Raw genomic sequence first — 22,553 nt, forward strand, 5'->3', positions numbered from 1 at the left:
GGGGAAAGGGTTCCGTTAAATCTGTGTGCAGCCTCCCCAGCCCTAGGAAATAACAGGCTCTGCCATAAGGTCATTATGTTTCTCACATAAATCATGAGGCTGAACATGATCATGATATTTATAGCTTGAAGCTTTCAACTCACAGTTCAAATTTCCCAGTGGATTCTCAGACAACTGCTGTTATCTCTGAAGATGGTCAATCAGAAAACAAATGCTCATGGAGCCACGGCAAAATACAGACTGAAAAATGAAAAAAAAAAAAATATATATATATATATTTGATAACAGGGAGTGATTGTTCATGGCCCTCAAACCAAGGAGTTTATGCTGTCAGAAATTTAAAAAAAGACAAACATGTTATAACTTGAAATATATCATTGCCATAGTGTAGTGAGAAGAATCACATATGGCAGAGGTTCAGAGCTTGGATTGCAGAATGGATTGACTCTGGGAAGGTGAACTCAGTGCCAAATCCTATCACTTTTGGGCTCTTTAGCAAGATCTGAAGGCACTCTGTGCCTCAGTTTCTCAATCTATACAACAGGCTAAAGGTAATGTCTACTGCATACATTGTTACGAGAATTAAGGCAGATAATACATCTACAACAGCTAGAACCCTAGCTGGCACAAAAATATTAGGACTATTAAAAATACGAGGGATCTTTAAAAGGCTTCCCAAAGAGGGTAGTCTGCAAACAGTAACTCAGAGAATAGGGACTGTGGGCTAATTCATCCCTGTTCACTCTTGAGGAATTGTGGGCTGGTCTCTAAAGGGAGTAAACCCCTCAATAATCCATCTTTGATTTTAGCTCCCCTTGGATTTCTGGCGCTGAATTGCAACACTCAACTTTGCATTTGTAACGTCATTTTCCCCCTAGTTTTCTTCTTCTTTGTTCACTTTTGTCATTTTAACTTGAATCCAGAAATTTACATCTCTCCCTATGTTCCTATCACCTTATTGCCAGAGAGAAAGTTTAGTCCTTTGGGGGAAATCAAGAAATTGGGCTCTCATCTTAGCTTTTTCTGTTTATTGGTTGTGTAAATTCTGGAAAGACACTTCACCCTTTGAGCTTCAGCTTCCTCACCTATAAAACAAAACGCTTAGATCATCTTCATGGTTCCTTCCAGTTCTAAAATGTAAAGATCTTATAGCTCATTTACATTTTTTTTCCAAAGTCACTGATAAAAATTTAACCTTACTTGACCACCTCATACAGACTTTGTTTCAAACTGTTCTCTTAGAATATATTCAACTTTCTCATCCAATTCCTACCACTTCCCTTTTCCACAAGAGTCCAAGTAATGTCACTGATGCCTTGTGGAAGTCATGGTCCTCCAGGGCTACAATTCTTCCCTAAATTGTTCAACTAATGCTGACATGTTCTCTAGTGAAATTCATTGTTAGTGAATCGGCACTGTGACTTTCTAAGCACTTGCATGCTCTCTAATAAAAAACTCTATTCTAGAAGAGTTACCGAAATACATCCTTCTTACTGATTTATTCACTCTTAATTTATATTTCCTGAATTTGCCCTTCTTCCTTCCTTTTCAACCCTCTGACAGTCCTCCCGTTATTGATTTCTCAAAGATTACTGATGGTGATTCCATAGATTCATCTGCTATTTCCTCCAGAACTCAGAACTGGGAGCAAACTCAAATAACATGATTTTATGGGTTTGTGTTTGGACTTCTCTCCCACATTGATGTGAGATAACGTTTTCATATAATTGTATTACCATCTCCAGGTTAGAACACATTCTCACAAGACATGTATCATATGACCTCACTGATATGAGGAATTCTTAATCACAGGAAACAAACTGAGGGTTGCTGGAGAGGGGGGTGGGGTGGGAGGGAAGGGGTGACTGGGTGATAGACACTGGGGAGGGTATGTGCTCTGGTAGGCGCTGTGAATTGTGCAAGACTGTTGAATCTCAGATCTGTACCTCTGAAACAAATAATGCAATATATGTTAAGAAAAAAAAAAAAAGAAGAAGAAGGTAGCGGGAGGGGAAGAATGAAGCGGGGGAAATCGGAGGGGGAGACAAACCATGAGAGACGATGGACTCTGAAAAACAAACTGAGGGTTCTAGAGGGGAGGGGGTGGGAGGATGGGTTAGCCTGGTGATGGGTATTGAGGAGGGCACATTCTGCATGGAGCACTGGGTGTTATGCACAAACAATGAATCATGGAACACTACATCTAAAACTAATGATGTAATGTATGGGGATTAACATAAGAATAAAAAAATTTAAAAAAACACATTCTCACTGGAGAGATGGAAGAAGCCAGAGGGACTGGACAAGGTCTTTTCTTTCACCATCTAGAACCACCTTCCCCAGCCAATGATTCTCCCTTCTCACCAAGTCTTCTGCTGAAACATAATTTAAACACAAAACAGCAAAAACAATCCCTTTGCTCCATTTTCACATTCTGTGCTTTAGTCTCGCTACTTCTCATGGGTTCATTCCCATCTTCTATGCTGTCCGTGCGGATGCCCAAGGACCCAGCACACATCTAGCACCCATCCCTTGCCACTGGTACTGTTATCCCTCAAATGTCCCCATGCAGGCTAGCAACCGGTGGGTTCTTTGGAGATCTTGTCTTTTCTGTTTTGTTGAAAAGATTTTATATGGTCAGAGTTTTTTAAGTCTTTCTATTTCTCTTAACCTATGTACCCTTTTAGAGTCTCTTTCCATGAGAAGTGTACCTCTATTTTTAAGCCATTTTTTGCTAAAGCATATATAACTTGATCCTGGTTTTCCTTCCTCCACTCCTGCTAACAATATAACTGGAGAACTTTCTCCCAAAATTTCACATTACTTCCCCATCCTACAATGGTTCTTCTTTTACTTTCAAAATGATGTCCAGTGTAGGAGTTCCCCTTATTCCTTCATGCTTTCTCAGAGAAACCATATGGCCTGTAAAGCAAGTCAGGAATGCCTCAGATGCCCAGTTTTGAGACAAACGAGATAGGAAACATCCAGCTGACAACTATCTGGATATCCCCCAACCCTAGTCTCAAGTTTTATGTTAGTAAGAAAGCTCCTAATAACAACAGCTAGACAATCCATGGCGGATGCCGCAGCATCGCTTCTGTTCTTCTCCCCTATTCTTCCTACCCAGATGTCTTTCTGTGCTTCACCCTTCAGATTCATAGTCACACACTACGAATAATTATAATAATTGTGATAATCGCAGTTTTATTCTAGCCCACCACCCTGCCCAAGTGCTACAGCTCATCATGGCCCTTCCCAGTGCAGGGGATTTTTCCACATCCATTATTCTACGCATAGTTCCTTCTATTGTACAACCTGCCTTGTCTGAAAAATTGATTTCAGACATCCTGGAGAGGTAGACACGCAGCCACGGGATCCTATCAGTCAACAGACAAGAACTCTTTTCTTAAGCAGCTTCTCATTACTTGTACCCCTCTGAGAGAAGAAAGTTTTGGCAGCTTAGAATCCTTTCACTTGGCTCCTCGCTGCCAGAAAGTAATATCTCTGGGCATTTTTCAGGTCCTCTCATTCCCTGCCTCCCTGAGGGGTTAAGGTCTTGAGGAATGTACCTTGAAGATGAGAATAAACTGTAGCATCAAGAAGAGACAGTTTTCCAGTGCTACCCAGAAACACCAATACCAAGCCAAGCCTATGCATGGACAGGGCTCTCTCTTATTGCCAGTCTGCCACCATGGTACACAAATCCGAGGGCAGCCAGATAATCAGTCTAGAAGTAATGACAGTACTTGCTCATTCCCACACCTATCAGGCTGAGTAAACAAGCGATACTCCCATGTTCAAATGAATCAGTGTAGGCCATTGTGCTCAGGGTCTCCTGGTCTTGAAAGAAGAAATAAATGGCATACTAGCTTTCAGCCACCCAGCCACTTACCTCCGTTTCCCGCAATTCCTCCATATCCTAGGATATTAAAAAACAAAAAAAGTTTTTACCAAGTGCAAGAAAGATTTAAAAGTTTTTACCAAGTGCAAGAAAGATTTGGGTCTTAAATTTGCTTTGTTTTGCATGGCAAGTGTCTAATTTTCTAGCTGTTCCATTTGTAGTTATGGGAGAGGTACCAGGATTTGAAAAGATATAGAAAACATTTTTGATAGCTCTGGGCTATATCAAGTGTTGGTTTTAATAGCAGGCCAGATCTCCAAGAACATGCTGTGTGGCTGTGTATGAATTTGGCTGTTGGTTTCCTTTGCCAGATGAAATGATGATTAATCGGGACTCAGATGTCAGTTGTTTTATGTTACTCGTGCTCTTTGCTAACAGCTGCCTATTTCAAGCTGTGCTTCCTACATGTCAAATGTAAACCTGAAACCACAAGTTCCAGAAGGAAAATTTCAAAGTACTCATAGAGTATATCAGAATATTCAGTGTTGTTTCTGATTAAAGTACAATTAGTATATTATGTGACTTAGCCGAAGTCAGTATAGAGATAGAAGGGTTCAGAATACGTGAAATATTCCGGAAAAATTAAAACAAACTTATTATTAGGTATACATACCATGTGTGTAGATGTTTTAAGATATATATTTATGCAAATACTCAATGCATAAAACGCTCCTTGATATGCTAGTGTCACTTTCCTTTTTTATTCTGCAATAAATAAAAACAGTGAAATATTACCAGTGGGTGAATTATAACAAATTTAAATTCTTTATTCAAGCTTTAAAATTTTGAAGTAGATGGTTTTTTCTTGATAAGGTCTTTAATACTTCCTTATTTGCTCTTTAATCAAAAATGCCCTAAGAATCACATTTGTATGCTTTCTTTTCACACAGCCCAAACAGAAACAACATTTTAAAAGGAAAAAGAAAGCAAAGAAAATATTGGTCAAGCTTTTCAGAAGTTTAGAAAAGCATATGCCTAAAATTTGGTGTGGACCAAAAAGAATTGATTTTTTTTTTTCTTAACCTAGATAATAAATGTCTAATTTGGACTGTCCATGTGGCATAAGGTTCCCAAATTAAACTCTTTCAGAGATTGCCATTTTTAGCAAAAGAGGGGGAAGTGAGAATCAGACAACACCCAGGCTCTCTCTATACACTGTAGCCAAGTTGTCTAAAAACCAGTTTGGCCAATTCCCTGTAGTTCATTGCCTGACTGAGCTATATCAAGACAGGACTGATCATAGCCCAGGGACTAGCATAAAGTCTGGGAGACAGAGAGGACTGCCCTCTCATTTTCCTACTAATGCCCTTTGCCAAAGCATAAACCACCTGCTCGAAACCTGCTCCGTCATATCCAAAACACAGTGTCCAGGGAAGGGTCTGGTGACATCCAGAGGTGGAAAGGGAGCTGGGTAAACAGTCTGGTGTTGTTCATTTTTCATGTCCATTTACCTCCAGGTTTCTAAAACAAGGTCTTCTCCCTTCCTCCTCCCCGCTAGGTGGCAAACCTGCTAAGGCTCTTCCAGATCCCTCAGATAAGCTACGCGTCCACCAGCGCCAAACTCAGCGACAAGTCGCGCTATGATTACTTTGCCAGGACGGTGCCCCCCGACTTCTACCAGGCCAAAGCCATGGCCGAGATCTTGCGTTTCTTCAACTGGACCTACGTGTCCACCGTGGCCTCGGAGGGTGACTACGGGGAGACGGGGATCGAGGCCTTCGAGCAGGAAGCCCGCCAGCGCAACATCTGCATCGCCACCGCGGAGAAGGTGGGTCGCTCCAACATCCGCAAGTCCTACGACAGCGTGATCCGCGAGCTGCTGCAGAAGCCCAACGCGCGCGTGGTCGTGCTCTTCATGCGCAGCGACGACTCGCGCGAGCTCATCGCCGCCGCCGGCCGCGCCAACGCCTCGTTCACCTGGGTGGCCAGCGACGGCTGGGGCGCGCAGGAGAGCATCGTCAAGGGCAGCGAGCATGTGGCCTACGGCGCCATCACACTGGAGCTGGCCTCGCACCCCGTCCGCCAGTTCGACCGCTACTTCCAGAGCCTCAACCCCTACAACAACCACCGCAACCCCTGGTTCCGGGACTTCTGGGAACAGAAGTTCCAGTGCAGCCTCCAGAACAAGCGGAACCACCGGCGCACGTGCGACAAGCACCTGGCCATCGACAGCAGCAACTACGAGCAAGAATCCAAGATCATGTTTGTGGTGAACGCCGTGTATGCCATGGCTCACGCCCTGCACAAAATGCAGCGCACCCTCTGTCCCAACACCACCAAGCTCTGCGATGCTATGAAGATCCTGGACGGGAAGAAGTTGTACAAGGACTATTTGCTGAAAATCAACTTCACAGGTAAGCGAGGAGCCTTTACTCATCTTCTGCGGGGTAAACAGGTAGAATCAAACAGGATTCAGAAACCTCTGTCCCTGACCTAGAAATCTTCATTTCAGAGCCATAAAAAGGGTTCAGACTGTTAAACAAATATTCCGAGATGCAAGATGATGGCCGTGGTGTTCTAACTTATTTTTGAGTGGATGACTTGGTTGATGCACTACATGAAATTGAAAGGCTCCCTAGGCTAGGCTGATCTGTGGTAGCTGTCTACATGTGGGCTACGCTACATTTGCTCTCTTTTTTGTTAGCTGTGGGGTATGACACGTCTGATACGGGCATTTAATCTTCTTTAGCAGAATTGGAAACTCTCTAAGGAACATGAACTTCCAAGCCTTCCTTTGGGGTGATTTGAGCAAAAGAATCTCATAACTTTCACAGTGGGTGAGAGAAAAAAGTCGCTGTTTTCCCAGAGCTTAATTAGGGGCAAAAGGGAAAAATACTCAGACCATGGTGATTTCCAGGCATTTGAGTTGATTTCTTCTGCTATACAGAAACATTTCCATGTCAGCATTAAGAGTCGTAGATTTTCTCAAAGGATGTTATGAAATGAAACTTTTTCTGGGAGCCTGAGTATAAACAAATTGAAGGCTTATGGAAGTCATTACAGTATAGTAGTGAATAGGCAAAGGTGTGTTTGAAATGGCTTTTGTTTCCTCTTCATTTGATTCTAAATATGGTAAAGTATTTCTAAAGATAGCATTGCATTTCAATGCATTACTAGCATAAAAGGCACAAAATTTTTAAGTTTGCAATCTCTACAACGGTACATGTGATAAACCAGTGCATTAAGGTATTGGTTCTGAGGACTTTAGCTTTACCCAAATCATAAACAGTAAGTAATATTATATGGCACAAAAAAACTTGATGCCAGAAATATTACAATGATAAAGTGCTTCCATTTGCCTAAATCGCTAATAATAATCGCCCCATGCCATTAGGGCATCATTCTAATCTACACAGTCTGTTTCAATGGGTTTCTCCCCAAAGACATGAAAGTTCGTATGCTCAAATCATATTGTTATTAGAATAAGTGGCAGTTCTCACATCTCCTCTATAGATGATCATTTGGAAGTCAAAATGACCTGAAAAATCACTGGTAGGACTTACGACCATTGGTTCCTATTCCAAAATTCTAATTCCCAAATCAGTCTTGAAAATAAGCACAAAAATTACCAGCCTGCATTTTGCACATCTTTTCCTCATTCTACCCAGAGGGAGCCGAAAGTAGTAGAAATCAGTTATGTCAGTATTTTCTCCTATTCACCTACTAGATACCTCTTCCCATTGGAATGACTGTTTATAAGTGGTAAAGATTAAACTCTGTGCCCTGTATTCCCACAGGTGCATTCCATATAGAAATAACAAATATATATTTTATATATAATATCAAATCACCATTTATCTCAAAATCCCAGATCGATTTCCACTGACATCTCCAGAAAATAAGAATGGACCACAGAAATCAGTAAAAAAGAATAGCTTTGCTCTAAATAAAATGAATTTCACAGGTATCTGTAAATAGCATCTACAATGCACTTAAAGATAAATAAGATAAGCACCATCCCTACCCCCTTCTCATTACCCTTGGGGTTATTATTTATCTTTATTCGCTACATGTATTCATTAATCTTATTAATCTAGTCCATTCCTCATTCTTCAGTATACAAATACACAAATCTATCTGCTCATCAGCAGCTACTATAAAGGGAGCTCTTAGATTTCAGTGAGCCCTTGCAAGGTGTTTTAGGTAACCAAAATATTTTTCTTCATTTCCCAGACTGAGTCTTAAATGGTGAAGAAAAGGGAAGAAATAAGGCCATTATTTGGTAAATAAAACAAAAGTATCTTCTTTTTGTCTGTCTTGTTCAATTACTGGCTTTGATTCTACAATTTGGTTCAGCGTTGTATACTTGACCGCAAAGTGCTATTTTAGCCTTCTCAACTTGTTCGACATTACCAATCCTTCTCCACCTCTGAAGAGAGTAGAAGGGTGAAAAACAGGTGGAAACTACAGAGAAGACAGGGAACTTAGACCAGCCACCAGTGCCACAATGCTTAGTAATGTGGGAATTGGAGCAAAAAGTGCCATACTATGGGAGGACACTGAGATGCTAAAGGAGCTAAATATGTACATTTTAAAAATAAGGCTAACCTGGTTACCTATTGAAAAGCAGATTTTGTTTTACATTTTTCTCTGAAATAGTATCTTTGTTTTTATAACTTGAATAATGACCCAAGGGACTAAGCACAAAAGTAAACAGCAAACCATCTTTGCTCAAGTGGGTTGAAAAAGTCCTCTTCCAGCCATCTGCTTGTACTCAGTGCATTTACTCCAAGATTTTTCTGACAAGGGATAGATAGTTGCAGCCAGCCTCCTAAGGGCTCTAGTCATTACAGGATGGAAAAGCTAAGCCTCCTGAGAATTTTAACTACATAAGTTAAAATACTCTTTGGTTCCTCAGTATATTCCTACTAGCTAGTTCCAGCATCGGCCAACATAAGTATCCTTGGAGTTAACCCAGTTTGATATTCCTTTTACAAAAGTGATTTTGCAGAACTACAGTTTGTTCAAGATTCATCAGAAGAGTGAGCTCTCCTGGCATAGGATCTAACCACTATCTACCTCTTGCTATGTACCCCACATTGACCCTTCCTTCCATAAAGACTACTTGCAGTTCCCCAAGCACATCATACCTTTACTTTTGTCTTTGTATCCTGTGTACATGAGATGTACATGTAATGTGCATGTCTGTTTCCTCCACCTAGGACCTCTCACCCAACCTCCATCTACCCTATCTAGTACCTTCACTTACTCGGTCTCCACTGCTACCATCCTGGTCCAAGCCACCAACATCTCTGGGCTACATTTCTACAACAGCCTCCTAATTGACTCACTCTTGCCCACCTCCATCCCAGCCTCCACAACCCATTCTCTCCACGGCAGCCAGGATGCCCTTTTAAAACTTAAATCAGAGCAAGTCACTCCTCTACTCACAACCTCTTAGGGAGTTTCCCCATTTCACCCAACAGTAAAAGTCAAAAAATCCTTGCAATGCCCTATAGATGTCTTCCCCGATCCACCCCCTCACTGTCCTTCTTGCTCTCCTGTCATTACTTTCACTCCCCCTCTTTCTCCCTTCACTCCAGCCACCCTCATTACCAAATTCAGGGCTTTTTCTGCTGGTAGTTCTCTGTGTCTCTAATGCCCTATCCCCATATATTCCTGGGGCTAGTCAATTCCCTTACTTCCTTCAAGCCTTTACTTCAATGTTAGCTTTCCTGAGGCCCACCAGGCAATCCTTCTGGAAGTTGTAATTCACTGCCCCCACCCCACAACAGGCATCCTCATGTCTCTCTAAGCTGCTCTATTTCTTTTATACACAGTGATTTTTTCCCTTTTCTTTCATACCACCTCATTTATTTTCAAGTTTATTCTCCATTGTTTGATCTTCACACTTGAATATAAACACCATGAAAACAGAAATCGTTATCAATTTTTTCACTGACACAGCTCAAGCATAATGGCCACTCAATAAATATTTGTTGGTTATGAATATCACTTGACACCCAAACTCATATTTCCTTCTCTGTCTCCATTACTACATTGTGAGCTTTTTCAAGGCAGAGAATATATGTTTCATCTCTGATCTCAAATACCCAACACAGTTTCTAGTACAGAGTGGGCATTACATGAATATTTACTCAAGGAATAAGGAATGAGGAAAAGAATCAATAGATTTATAATATTCTTTTTATTAAAATTTAATATATATACTGTGTTCACTAACAAATGAGTTTCAACAAAGAAAAGTATATGACTTCTAGAATGGCTTGCTTTTACCTAAGCACTGTCCTTTAGTTATGTTCTATCATTGTATTTGAGATACATTTAAAACCTAACAGCATTAGCTCTGGATCTCTTATCCATCCCTGTTTTATAGATGAAGCCCCAAAACTCACAGCGATTTGTCCAAGGTCATCATCTGGTTAGTGGCAGGAGCAGAGACTGAAATCCAGTCACCAGGTCTGGGGCTGCTTTTGGGTATCACCAAGGACCTTGGGATGTTGAGGTCTTTGATCCCAAATACCTAACATCATTCTGACATATGTTAGATTTCAATGGGATGTTGATTGAAGGAATGAAAGACAATCAGTCAGTAAGTTTGAAACATGTTTCTTTCTGGGCTCTTTATGATTCTTTTAATGCTCCTGGGCCACTTTCCCAATTAGTTGGAGCTGAGGTGTTTCATAAAACACCCACACTTTGGAAGCTGAGCCTTAGAATCTAAACCTTAGGATATTAAAAAAAATTTTTTTCAAAGCTTTTTTTGTTGTTAGTAAAATGATTTCCATCTGAAAGAGCCATGTCATCCAGAATTCTGAAAGAAATATTTAAATGCGAATTATGTTTATTGTCATTTGACTTTTCAAAATGACTTTGAGTGAAATTCCTTGTGCTTATCATGTAAAAGGAAAGCTTGAACTACCAAGTGAGTTAGAAAGAGAAAAAATAGAGAGGGCCATTAAACATCCACAGAAATGCAATATCACTGTCTGCTGTGTGTTCACAGTAGAGTGCAGTCTCTCTCACTTTTTATTCTGAGACCAATTCCAGAAAGTGGAGGAGAATAAAATCATAGAGTGACAAAAGGCCTTCCTCAAAGATGAACTTGCCCCTACTCCTCACTTGACAGGGGTGGAAATTCAGGATGTCAGCATTATTATCTTCACTTACTGAAGCACATAAAAGTGAACTCAACTGTCAGAGTGATGTGGTAACCGGACTACACCCAATTCAAAAGAGAAAAAGAAGAGCTCCCACTTACCGAACATACTGCCAGGGGAGCTCCAAGACTCATCCACAACTGGGGAGGCATTCTCTTGGAAATAACCCTCACAGCATTGCTCTGTGGGATTTGCAGGGGCCGGTGGGCTAGAATGTTTGAGAAGGGAGAAATTGAGAACTTGACACAATAGGAAATGTATCCAAGATCACATAATGAAATAGGTGACACCAAGGTCCTGATGTAGTCATGCATTCCACAGATGTGATTAGACTTCATGCTGGGGCCTGGGGACACAACAGTGAACAGGAGCAATGCAGTCCCTGCTTTCTGGAGCCACTCAAGTACAGAAGCAGGATGATGGGGGCCTGCAGTATTAGGGTCTTGCCCTAGTCTTTGCGTTCTGTTTTGATTTTGGTTTTTGTTTTGAGTTGGAAAATTATTATGTATCTTAAGTGAGGCCCAGAAGAAATCTCCAACTCACTGAACAAATCTCACTCCCAGGGTGTGACTTGCAAGTGAAGAGGACAACTGTTATGCTGGACTTGTGGTCCTAATAGGACTGGATAATAGGACACACAACGATGACAGTTTTTGTTGTTGTTGCTCATTTGGTTGGTTGCTTGTTTTTTCCTTTTTTCCTTTTTTCCTTTTTTGGCAGGTGGGGGGTGGGGAGGTGAGGCACACTCATCTCTTGGTCTCAGCAAGGAGACAGACTGCTGAGATCAGAGACTTGCAGCCTTGTTCTTATGTCTACGATTCTCCATACCTGGAAGAGAAGCAGAGGTAGAAAATGAGGAGTCCAGCCTCACTGTCCCACTCACCTCTGCATCTGACTCATCTACTAGGTCCAAGGATTACTCCTGGTTGAGACTGTAATCACAGAGCACAGGCCAGGAAGGGCAGATTTTCTGGAACACTGCACTCCAAGGAATATGTTTGAGCTGGCCCCAACCCAGCAAGGCTCTCCTCTTGGAAAGTACAGGGCCATCCAAGGCACAGCGAGGAAGCCAAAATGGTAATGGCCACATCTTTAGATGAATGGGCTTTGAAGTCCCTGAAAGAGCAAACTGCTCTTGATCTTGCTTCCTCCCCTGGAACATTTGTAGTTCCCACAAAAGCACAGAAACTTGTTCCAGCTCTGCTGATCAAAAGCATTTCCAAAATGTAAAGATAAATATCCTGTATTTCTTTCTTCCCTTTTCTCTCTGGTCAGCTTCCTGGGGTCACAGGAATAAGATTTAAACCCCCAAGGGACACCACTAATGTGGTTACTTATTTGTTTATGCACCATGCATTGTGCTTTGGTGTCTTAGAAGCTTGTGAAATGATTCCCATTTTAAGGTCACACAGTGGAGAACAGGAGTCTCTAGAAAACCTCATTTTCCACTTTGGCCTGAGCTTTCTGCTGCTGCTGCTGCTTATTATTCTCATCATATAGTTGTTATTATTTCATAATCCTTATGATTCATTTAAAGAGCCATCCTGTCTATGAAGCAGAAAACAGTAATCATCCCTCATGAAGTAGGAAAGAAACGAATTCTACCACTTTGCTATTCAGGAAAAAAGTACAATAAATATGCTATCCTCTAGATGTTTCCAGGCTTTTTGGACACTGTGGTATATTTATAGGAATATCACGTACAAAGGTGTCTGGAGATTGAGGAAAATATTCTGAGCATTTTCTAACACTATAGCTAACGTGTCATTTAAAAAGAAGTTTAGCCTATGTTCCTGACCTTCGGGACACCTGGTGTTATCCCACAATAACCTGGTCTTTCAAGGTTTCTAATTTCAGTTGAATTGGAAACACGTGTTTTTCTACTGCATCTACCTTTGTGGTACTACTCATCTTCGACAGCATACTGGAGAGCCAAAATAGATAAAGGAAGTGCTTCCAATGGATTCAGAAAAAAATTCTGTCCATGGTGGCAGTCAAATACTGAAATAGAGGACTTTTCTCTGCAGATTTTAAAAGATTAAATTGTCATCTAATGAAGCAGGAGATTATGGGCGATCCCTCCCAGAGTTGTGTTTGGTAAACCTTCCTAGGAACCTAGCGGAATTGTCCTAATACCTGAGCAGTGAGCACAGTTTCTCAAGATTAAGGATGTGAGGTCAAATCCTGAGGAGCAGGCACTGAGGAGGAAAGCTAAACACTCAGTGCCTGGTCAATATTCTCACCTCCCTCTTACTTTAAACGTTCAACAGGTGTCCACAGTATTGTTAGTCACTCTATGTGAGATCTCCAGGAAAGATTACATAGTCATCCTTCACATTTTTTCTCCCGACCCCTAGCATTATACCTGGGGTAGTATAAGCCCTCATTTGTATCTAGTTCATTCCAAAACTATGACGGTTAAAGGATACATCCCACTGTCTGGGATAATTTAGAATTTGATAAGGTGGCTGAGTCCCCAGAAGTTACAGTACTAAGTAACATTTCAGAATACTCAGAAACTTAATTCCATAAAAAAAATTATAAACAATTTCCCTAGCACAGAGTTGACCATATATTACATTTCCAAAATAATATCTCCAATACAAAATTATGTTCATACACACACTAAGCTGCTGAACCAAATATGATTAGATGTTCTATGACTGACCATTAATATATTATTCTTTAATTTTTAAAAAATTTTCTTCCAGCTTTATTGAGATAAAATCAACATATAACATGTTGTAAGTATAAGGTGTACAACATGTTGATTTGATATTTATTCATTGAAGAATGATAACCACCACAGCATTAGCTAACACCTCCATCCCATCACATAATTACCATTACTTTTGTGTGGTGAGAACATTTAAAAACTACTCTCTTAGCAACTTTCAAGCATATAATACAATATTTATTAACTATAATTACCATGCTGCACATTAGGTCCCCAGAACTTATTCATCTGACAACTAACTACAAGTTTGTATTCTTTGATCAATATCTCCCCCAATCCCCTAGCCCCTGGTAAACAACCATTCTAACCTGTTTCTGAGTTCAGCTTTTTTAGAGTTCACATATAAGTGATATCATACAGTATTTGTCTTTCTCTGTCTGACTTCATTTAGCATAATGTCTCCAAAGTCACTCATATTGTCACAAATGGCAAGTTTTCCTTCTTTCTCATGGCTGAATAATATAGACTACATCTTATTTATCCCTTCATCTGTTGATAATTTGGTTGTTTACATATCTTGGCTATTGTAAATAATGCTGTAATGAACATGGGTGTGTAGATATCTTCTCAATATCCTGTTTTCATTTCCCTTGGAAATATACCCAGAAGTGGGATGGCTGGATAATATGGTAGTATTTTTTTTTTAATTTTGTGAGAAACCTCCATATTGTTTGTCATAGTAGCTGTACCAGTTTACATTCCTAGCAAAAGCATACAAGAGTTACCTTTTCTCCATATCCTTGCTGACACTTGTTACCTCTTGTCTGTTTGAAGACAGTCATTCTAGCAGGTGTATGGTTGTATCTCCTTGTGGTTTTGATTTGCTTCTCCCTCATGATTAGTGATGCTGAGCATCTTTTCATGTACCGTTGGCTATCTTAATATCTTCTTTGGAAAAATATTTATTCAGTTACTTTGCCCATTTTTAATTGGATTATCTGTTTGTTGCCATTGAGTTGTGTGAGCTCTTAATGTATTTTAGATATTAGCCCTTTATCACATAGATAGTTGGCAAATATTTTCTCCCATTCCATGGGTTGCCTTTTCATTTTGTTGATGGTTTTCTTTGCTGCACAAAAACTTTTTCACTTGATGTAGTTTCACTTGTTTTTTTTTGCTTTTGGTTGCTTTTGCTTTTGGTGTCAAATTCAAAAAAATCATTACCATGACAGACCAAGGACCTTACTCCCTATGTTTTGTTCTAGGAGTTTTATGGTATCAGGTCTTATATTCAAGTCTTTCATTTATTTCAATTTTATTTTTATGTATGGTGTAAAATAAGGATCCAGGTTCATTCTTTTGCATGAGGCTGTCCAGTTTTCCAAACTCCATTCATTGAAGAGATTATCCTTTCCCCATTGTATATTCTTGTTTCCTTTGCCATAAAGTAATTAACCATATATGCATGGGTTATTTCTGGGCTCTCTGTTCTGTTCCACTGATCATGTGTCTGATTTTGTGCCAGTGCCATACTGTTCTAATTACTGTAGCTTTGTAATATAATTTGAAATTAGAGTGTGATACCTCCAGCTTGGTTCCTCTTTCTCAACATTGCTTTGGCTACTTGGAGTCTTGTGTGATTCTGTAGAAATTTAATTCTTTTTTCTATTTCTGTGAAAAATGCCATTGGACTTTTAAAAGGGATTGCACTATATCTATAGATCACTTCAGGTAGTATGGACATTTTAACAATATTAATTATTTTAGTCCATGAGCACAGAATATCTTTCCATTTACTTGTGTCTTCTTTGGTTTCCTTCATGAACATCTTATAACTTTTAGTGTACGGATTCTTCACCTCCTTGGTTAAATTTATCTCTATACATCTATTCTTTTTGATGCTGTTGTAAATGAGACTGTTTTCTTAACTTCTCTAATAGATCATTGTTAGTGCATAGAAACACAGTGGATTTTGTATATTGATCTTGTATCCTGTAACTTTACTGAATTTTTTTATTAGTTTTAAGTTCTTGGGGGGAGCTTTTAGAATTTTCTATATATATAATATGTCACCTGCATATCGAGACAGTTTTACATCTTCCTTTCCAATTTAGATCCCTTTTATTTCCTTTTCTTTCCTAATTACTCTGACTAGGACTTCTAGTACTATGTTGAATAGAAGTAGAAAGAGTAGCCATCATTCTCTTGTTCCTAATTTCAAAGGAAAAACTTTTAGCTTTTCACCATTGAGTATAATGTTAGCTATGGACTTGTTACATATGGCCTTTATTATGTTGAGGCATTTGCCTCTATACCCAGTTTATTGAGAGTTTTTATTATGAAACGATGTTGAATTTTGTCAAATGCTTTTTTTTCTGCATCTATTAAGATGATCCTATGATTTTTACCCTTTATTGTGTTAATGTGGTATACCACATTGATTGATTTGCAGATGTTGAAGCATCCTTGCATGCCTGGAATAAATCCCTCTTGATTGTGATGTATGATCCTTTTAATGTACTATTGAGTTTGGTTTGCTAATATCTTGTTGAAGATTTTTGCATCTGTGCTCATCAGGGATATTGGTCTGCAATTTTCTTTTCTTGTGTGTTCTTGCCTGATTTTGATATCAAGGTAATTCTGGCTTCATAAAATGAGTTTGGAAGTGTTCCCTCTTCTATTTTGGAAGAATTTAAGAATAATGGTATTAACTCTTTTTTAATGTTTGGTAAAATTCACCAGTGAAGCTGTCTGATCATGGACTTTTATTTGTTGGGAGGTTTCTGATTACTGACTCAATCTCCTTACTAATAATGGGTCTATTCAGATTTTCTATTTCTTCATGATTCCGTCTGGGTAAGTTGTATGTTTCTAGGAATTTATTTAATTCTTCTAGGTTGTTCAGTTTGTTGGCAGACTGTTCACAGTAGTCTCTTATGGTCCTCTGTGTTTATGCGGTATCAGTTTTTTCCTCTTTTATTTCTGATTTTATTTATTTATTGTATGCAGTTAGTCCCCTTCCAGGGAGTAAGTGGGTGATGGATGTTTTCAGTCTGCTCCCTCTGCCCCAAACCCTGGAGTAATAGCTACAGTGAGTGCTGTCCATTAATAACTGCTGTTGGTTTTCAGAGGTAGGTGTTTGGGGGGGCCCTTCCCTCAGGTGGGAGTCTTAAAAGTTGGGATGCTATATGTTGGGTCCAAACCCTATACTCCTCTGGGAGAAGCTGGGAGTTGGGCATTCCCTCCTGACTGTGGGGTGCTGTGCTAGGGGTGGGGTTTATGGCAAGAGTATGTCTCAGCCTTTCCAATCCATTTCAATGTGGGTATTTTTTTATTTGCCCCATGTATAGATGTTGCTCAACTGATTTCTGGATTTCTTTAGAGGGAAATGCTACATGTGTAGCTGTAAATTTAGTGCATCCATGGGAGGAGGGGAGTTCAGGAGCTTCCTGTGTCACTTTCTTTAAAAACTGCCCTCTGGTTTCATTCTTACAACAGAGAATCCTGGTGAATATAGTGTAATTCCTTTATGAATGTTTGTCTCCTACTGGCCATTAATATTAACTGACTACTTGTCCATTCATTCATTCCTCCTAGCAGATATGCAGCGAATTAACAAAAGTTTTTAAAATATCGTGGAAAAAATTAAGGCAATTGAATGTGACTTTAAGTAGTCAACCAATTCAGAAAAGATCATTATTTCTGTTTTAGTTGTAGAATGAATTTATCATGTATAGAACCCAAGTCAAGAAGATTAGTTTGAGAGCCATTAGTCTAGGTTACATAGATTCATTTTTGAGACAAGACTGTACATTCTATCCATACAGTAACGCAGTTGGCTACTTACAAGTTTCATACTTGACCATTGCAAACTCCTTACATAATTCGTTCTTCATGGTAAAGCACAAACAAAACTGGGAATTCCTAGTGCTGCTGGTTTTTTTAAATATGGAGAGGATTTGTGCACTTTTCCAAGAATCTTTAGTATTCAGTGTGAGTTAATGTCAGATCCTACAAAGGATGAGAAAAAAATGAGTAAATAAGTTCTTTCTGCCCTCAAGTAGCTGCAGAGTAGTACAAGCAATGCAAGAAGATAGCTTACTCCAGCAGTTCATCTTGGGCATCTTGAAAGGATCTAGTAGTATGTACATACAGAAGAGGGATCAGCAGTGAGCAGAGAGTCAGGAAAGACTTCCAAAACGATGTAACAGAGGATATAAGTAAGATTTGTCAAGAAGGAGGAAGGGAGAAAAAGATTTTCCAAGTGAAGAGATCATGCCACACAGGCATGTTCATAAATTTTCAAATGTTGTATTTCTGTTTAACCTGTATTAATGTTCAGAGCTCTTTGGAAACTAAAATTGAATTGAAACAGTAAAGTGTTGATCTAATTTTTTAGATTAAATCTAAAAATGTACATTTCCAGTCCTCTTGTATAAAAATGTATAAATTTTCCATAATCATATTGTTTATGGTCACTAGCCTATCATCTTTACCCTGAACTTCAGCTAAAACCAATGAAGAAAGTTCTAAGATGAGGAAGGGGAAAAAAGAAAAAGAAAGTAGCATTTATTGATTACTACATGACTGACAATAACCATTTTACATACTTCATTCATTAATTCTTACAAAAGTCCTGTCAGGTAAGTAGATATTATTACCTCTATTTTATAGATTTAATTGAGGCTCAAAGGACTTTAATGACTTTCTCAAGTTTGCAAAGCTAAGTAGCCTCCAAAGACAACTGAAAGCTCTCTGTTTCCTAATCATGCATTGTTTTCCACTGTTGCTTCCTAAGGAGAAAAAATAAGTTTGTAGCTAGAACAAGAGTATAGCCCCATCATCATTTGGCTCAACTTACTATGTGCAGTTACAATAGTACTAAGCAGTTGCCCCAAAATGTTCATTATTCAAAAAGGGATTTGTTAACTCTTTCATTAACTGCCATAATGGTATCTTCAATAAAGAATGACTCATAGCAAAGGCCTCCAATTATATCATTCACTCCTTCCTTTGAGAACATCAAATTGTAGTAGATCAATATTTGCAGTATCATACTGTTATTTCCAAGAACCAAATTGAAAATAAAAGAAAAGTTATCAGGCTACAGGTCACTGTGTCTTAAATGTTAAGACTACATTTTTTCCATCATCTTATTCTCTCATTCTAATTACACACCTCCATACTTAATTAAAAATAAAATAATAAAAGAAAGGGGAAAAATAGTGGGTCTGAAACTCTTCCAGAATTTCCATCCAAGACCCTAATAATTTTGATGGTTTGTTTGGTGTGTTGGTAAGTTTTTCTCATTGTGTTCATGTTGTTGGGTCGTGCTCATAATTTGTTTTATACTGCCCATCACAAATCAAGTTTTCTTTGAAAAAAAAATTAAAAATACCATTGATACTTTAATAAATTAGCACTTCTTAAGAATTTTTTACCACAAAGTTTTGTTTGTAGGCTATCCGGTCACCAATAATCACATGGTAGCACTGTACCAGCTTCTTGGGGTACTTAAAAAATTTTTCTCTGTCCTTAAAAGGCTCCTGGTCTAATAAAACCCTAAACCTTGATTATCTCAATTTTTTTTAAGATTTTATTTATTTATTTGACAGAGAGAGACACAGTGAGAGAGAGGGAACACAAGCAGGGAGAGTGGGAGAGGGAGAAGCAGGCTCCCCACTGAGCAGGGAGCCGGATGCGGGGCTCGATCTCAGGACACTGTGATCATGACCTGAGCCGAAGGCAAATTATTAACAACTGAGCCACCCAGGTGCCCCTGATTATCTCAATTTTAATAAAAGTAGAAAACAAAGAAAATTTAACATTTCTTAATAATCAAAAGCAAATCTTTGGATAATGCAGTTATTTATATCCCCTTCATTTTTATTTATCAAGAACTCTGTGTCAGCTCCAGAAATATTTTAAACAGAAAAAATATAAATAAAATGTTTCTAAAAGAAAAGCCAGAGTGCCAATTTCCAGAGATGGGTTGTTTCACTGCTTTTGCCTACCTAAATTCTCCCTACGAATTTATCCTGCGGATGACTCCCCCTCCACCTAATTCCTCCCTTTTCAGTATGGAAATTTATTAAGTTCTTTTTCTGTCTTTTGCCTGGCAAGGGTCTTTTGCTACTGAATTAATGCACTAGCTAAACAATGCAAAAAAATATATACTTTGTTTTATTTTTCTTCAGAACATTATATCACAGTTTCCTTTAAAATATTATGGCAGACACCTTGAGAAGTGAAGTAAGATCAATTAATTGGCAACAGAAGTAAGAAAGCAAGAGCTTTCCATTCCACTTTGCTGACATCTACAGTTTAAATTTAGCCATCTAGGGACACCTGGACGGCTCAGTCATTAAGCATCTGCCTTCGGCTCAGGTCATGATCCCAGGGTCCTGGGATCGAGCCCCACATCGGGCTCCCTGCTCTCCGGGAAGCCTGCTTCTCCCTCTCCCACTCCCCCTGCTTGTGTTCCCTCTCTCACTGTGTCTCTCTCTGTCAAATAAACAAATAAAATCTTTTAAAAAATAAATAATTAATTAATTAAAAAATAAATTTAGCCATCTAAACTACTAGACCAGGGATTGAAGTAATTAATATAATTCCCTGAGTGTGCAAGCTCATCCCTTTTTACCATATCTCAAGCCACAATGTGGCAGGGAGTTTATTTTCTTGTCTCTCAGGTTTGATGGGCTATCCCAAGAGCTCACACAGTCAAGAAGCTAAAATGAAGATGCTGCCCCAAAATCAGAATTTTAGAATCTTAATAACAATTGTGAAGATGTAGATCAACTAGCCTTTATCATTTTAAAAACACTTTTAAATGCACTATGACTAGACCCTTGCCACAACCCTCTGTACTCAAATGAGTAGATGTTACTGTTTATTACTTTATTGATGAGAAAATGGATGATAGGACAGGTGTTCACTTGCCCAAGGTCAAAGGAAAAGAACCCCTCCTGAATTAGAATTCATGTCCTTTGATCATTATCCAGTGATATGACCCTTCAACTTCCAGGGTAATAGGCAAGTAATGATACCTGTCTCATAAAGCAGAAAACTGTTACTGGAGGCAAAACCGGTCTGATTATATTTGTTGTTGGAGCCTTGACAGAATATTGACACCAAGCAGAGCAAGAGACACTGAGTCAGCAAAATTCATCTTCACTCTAGATTTGCCATTGCATGGCTCTGTTGCTTGGGGGCAAATCACATAGCCCCTCCAAGACTCGTCTGTTAATATTTTAGAAACATGACAGGTCTGTTGCCTGCCAAAAAGAACTAGCAGACACGGTATTTTTGCCCTTATCTTTCATATGACTAAAGTGTTCTTACTTCTGGGAAGATTAAAATTTCTGGGTATAGTTAAAGAGGATGGTAATCCACATTCCACTCATGCTGGGAAGACTTCCTAAAAGAAATAGGATTAGAAGTGGACTTTGAAGAACCAGGTAAATTTCCTGTAGTCATTCAGTGTTTATTGCTGACCTTATCTACATCAGTCCCAGCCCAGACCCTAGGAGTTAAGCAGTGAAACTTAACAAAGTCCCTTACCCTCTCAGAGCTTCTGTTCCATAAATAAGCTAGTAAATCCATAGCATGTCACAGGGAAATATAAAACAAGGCAAGTAAACTAGGGAGTCCCGTGTAGGTGTGTTGGAGGAATAGGGGGCAGGTAGGGTGTTACCATCTTATATAAGGTGGTTAGGAAAACTTCACTGACAATTTGATGTATGACCAGAGACCTAAAAGAAGTAAAAGTACAGGCCATGGGGAAATATGAGAAAGAACAGCCCCAGGAAGGAAATAAGGAGGCCTGAGGCGAGAGCCTACTTGATGTGTTTGAGGGGAAGCAAAAAGGGTGGCCAGAAGGACTTAGCATCTATGAGGTGGAGGAAGTGAGGTCAGGGAGGTGGTAGAGTCCAGAGCCTGGAGGACCTTGTAAGGACTTCAGCTTTTACCTGGATTAGGTTAGAAGCCATAGGAATCCCCACAAAAGAAATGACAGGAGTAATAGCAAAGATTTAGAATAGGGCACCTTTTAAAATTATGGTTACATACTGAAAAAGCTAATCAAGAAAGCCTGTCAATGTTGACATCCTAATACATATCTTCCATAAATACTGAGGAATCTAAGACATTTTAATTTCTGAAGAGTAAGCCTTTTGTTAAAATTTCCAAGGTATTCAACCGAACCCAAATCAGTTCTGTCTATTGTACGTTAGCAGATAGGCACCGATGAATTTACTTTTCATATCCAGCTGTAATTTTTATATTCTGCCTCAAGACCAGACAAAAGAACTTACCAAAATCACCGTGTGATTCTGCAGAAATTTGTACACTCTCCATCCAGGCTTCCTACCATACCATTGTTGATCCTACATACACAAAGGAAAAGAAAAAAAAATCACTGAGTGATGTTTGCTTTGCCCCGAATGTCGGGGTGATAATAGGATATTCTTCTCTCTGTACACCTGTCTTCCCCACAGCACAGAACCCCTAATCTAATTGTGCAACGTCAAGCAATCCACAAGTTGTTTGGGCCTCTTGCATTTCCTGTGCATATTAGTGATGCAAAGTGGCCTACTTCTATCCCCATAATATTTATTATTAATGATAGGGCCATCATGTATGGACTTCATTGATCAAAGTATTAGGTCATTTCTGCAACAATTATTGAAGCATCTTTCTTATGTTAGAGACTGGAAAGAAGACAAAGAAAAAGATGTGCTCACTACCCTCACTGCTAATCTTCTGAGAGAGACAAGCAAAAATCTTGAAAGAATAACATGAGGCAGGATGCCCAAAGAGCTGTAATAGAAGTATTAGGGCAATAAAATCACTT

General features: G+C 39.2%; 1 protein-coding gene across 1 annotated transcript in view; it reads left to right on the forward strand.

The window, feature by feature from the left end:
• GRM3 (glutamate metabotropic receptor 3) overlaps window positions 1–22,553 on the forward strand; it is a 99,317-nt gene that overhangs the window by 15,292 nt on the left and 61,472 nt on the right. The window contains exon 2 of the mRNA XM_035021414.1: window positions 5,400–6,255. Within this exon, the coding sequence (XP_034877305.1) occupies window positions 5,400–6,255 (856 nt within the window). The remainder of the gene's footprint in view (window positions 1–5,399; window positions 6,256–22,553) is intronic.

This window comes from Mirounga leonina, unplaced genomic scaffold, assembly GCF_011800145.1.
Source record: "Mirounga leonina isolate KUSES-001 unplaced genomic scaffold, KU_Mleo_1.0 Mir_174, whole genome shotgun sequence".
Taxonomy (NCBI): domain Eukaryota; kingdom Metazoa; phylum Chordata; class Mammalia; order Carnivora; family Phocidae; genus Mirounga; species Mirounga leonina.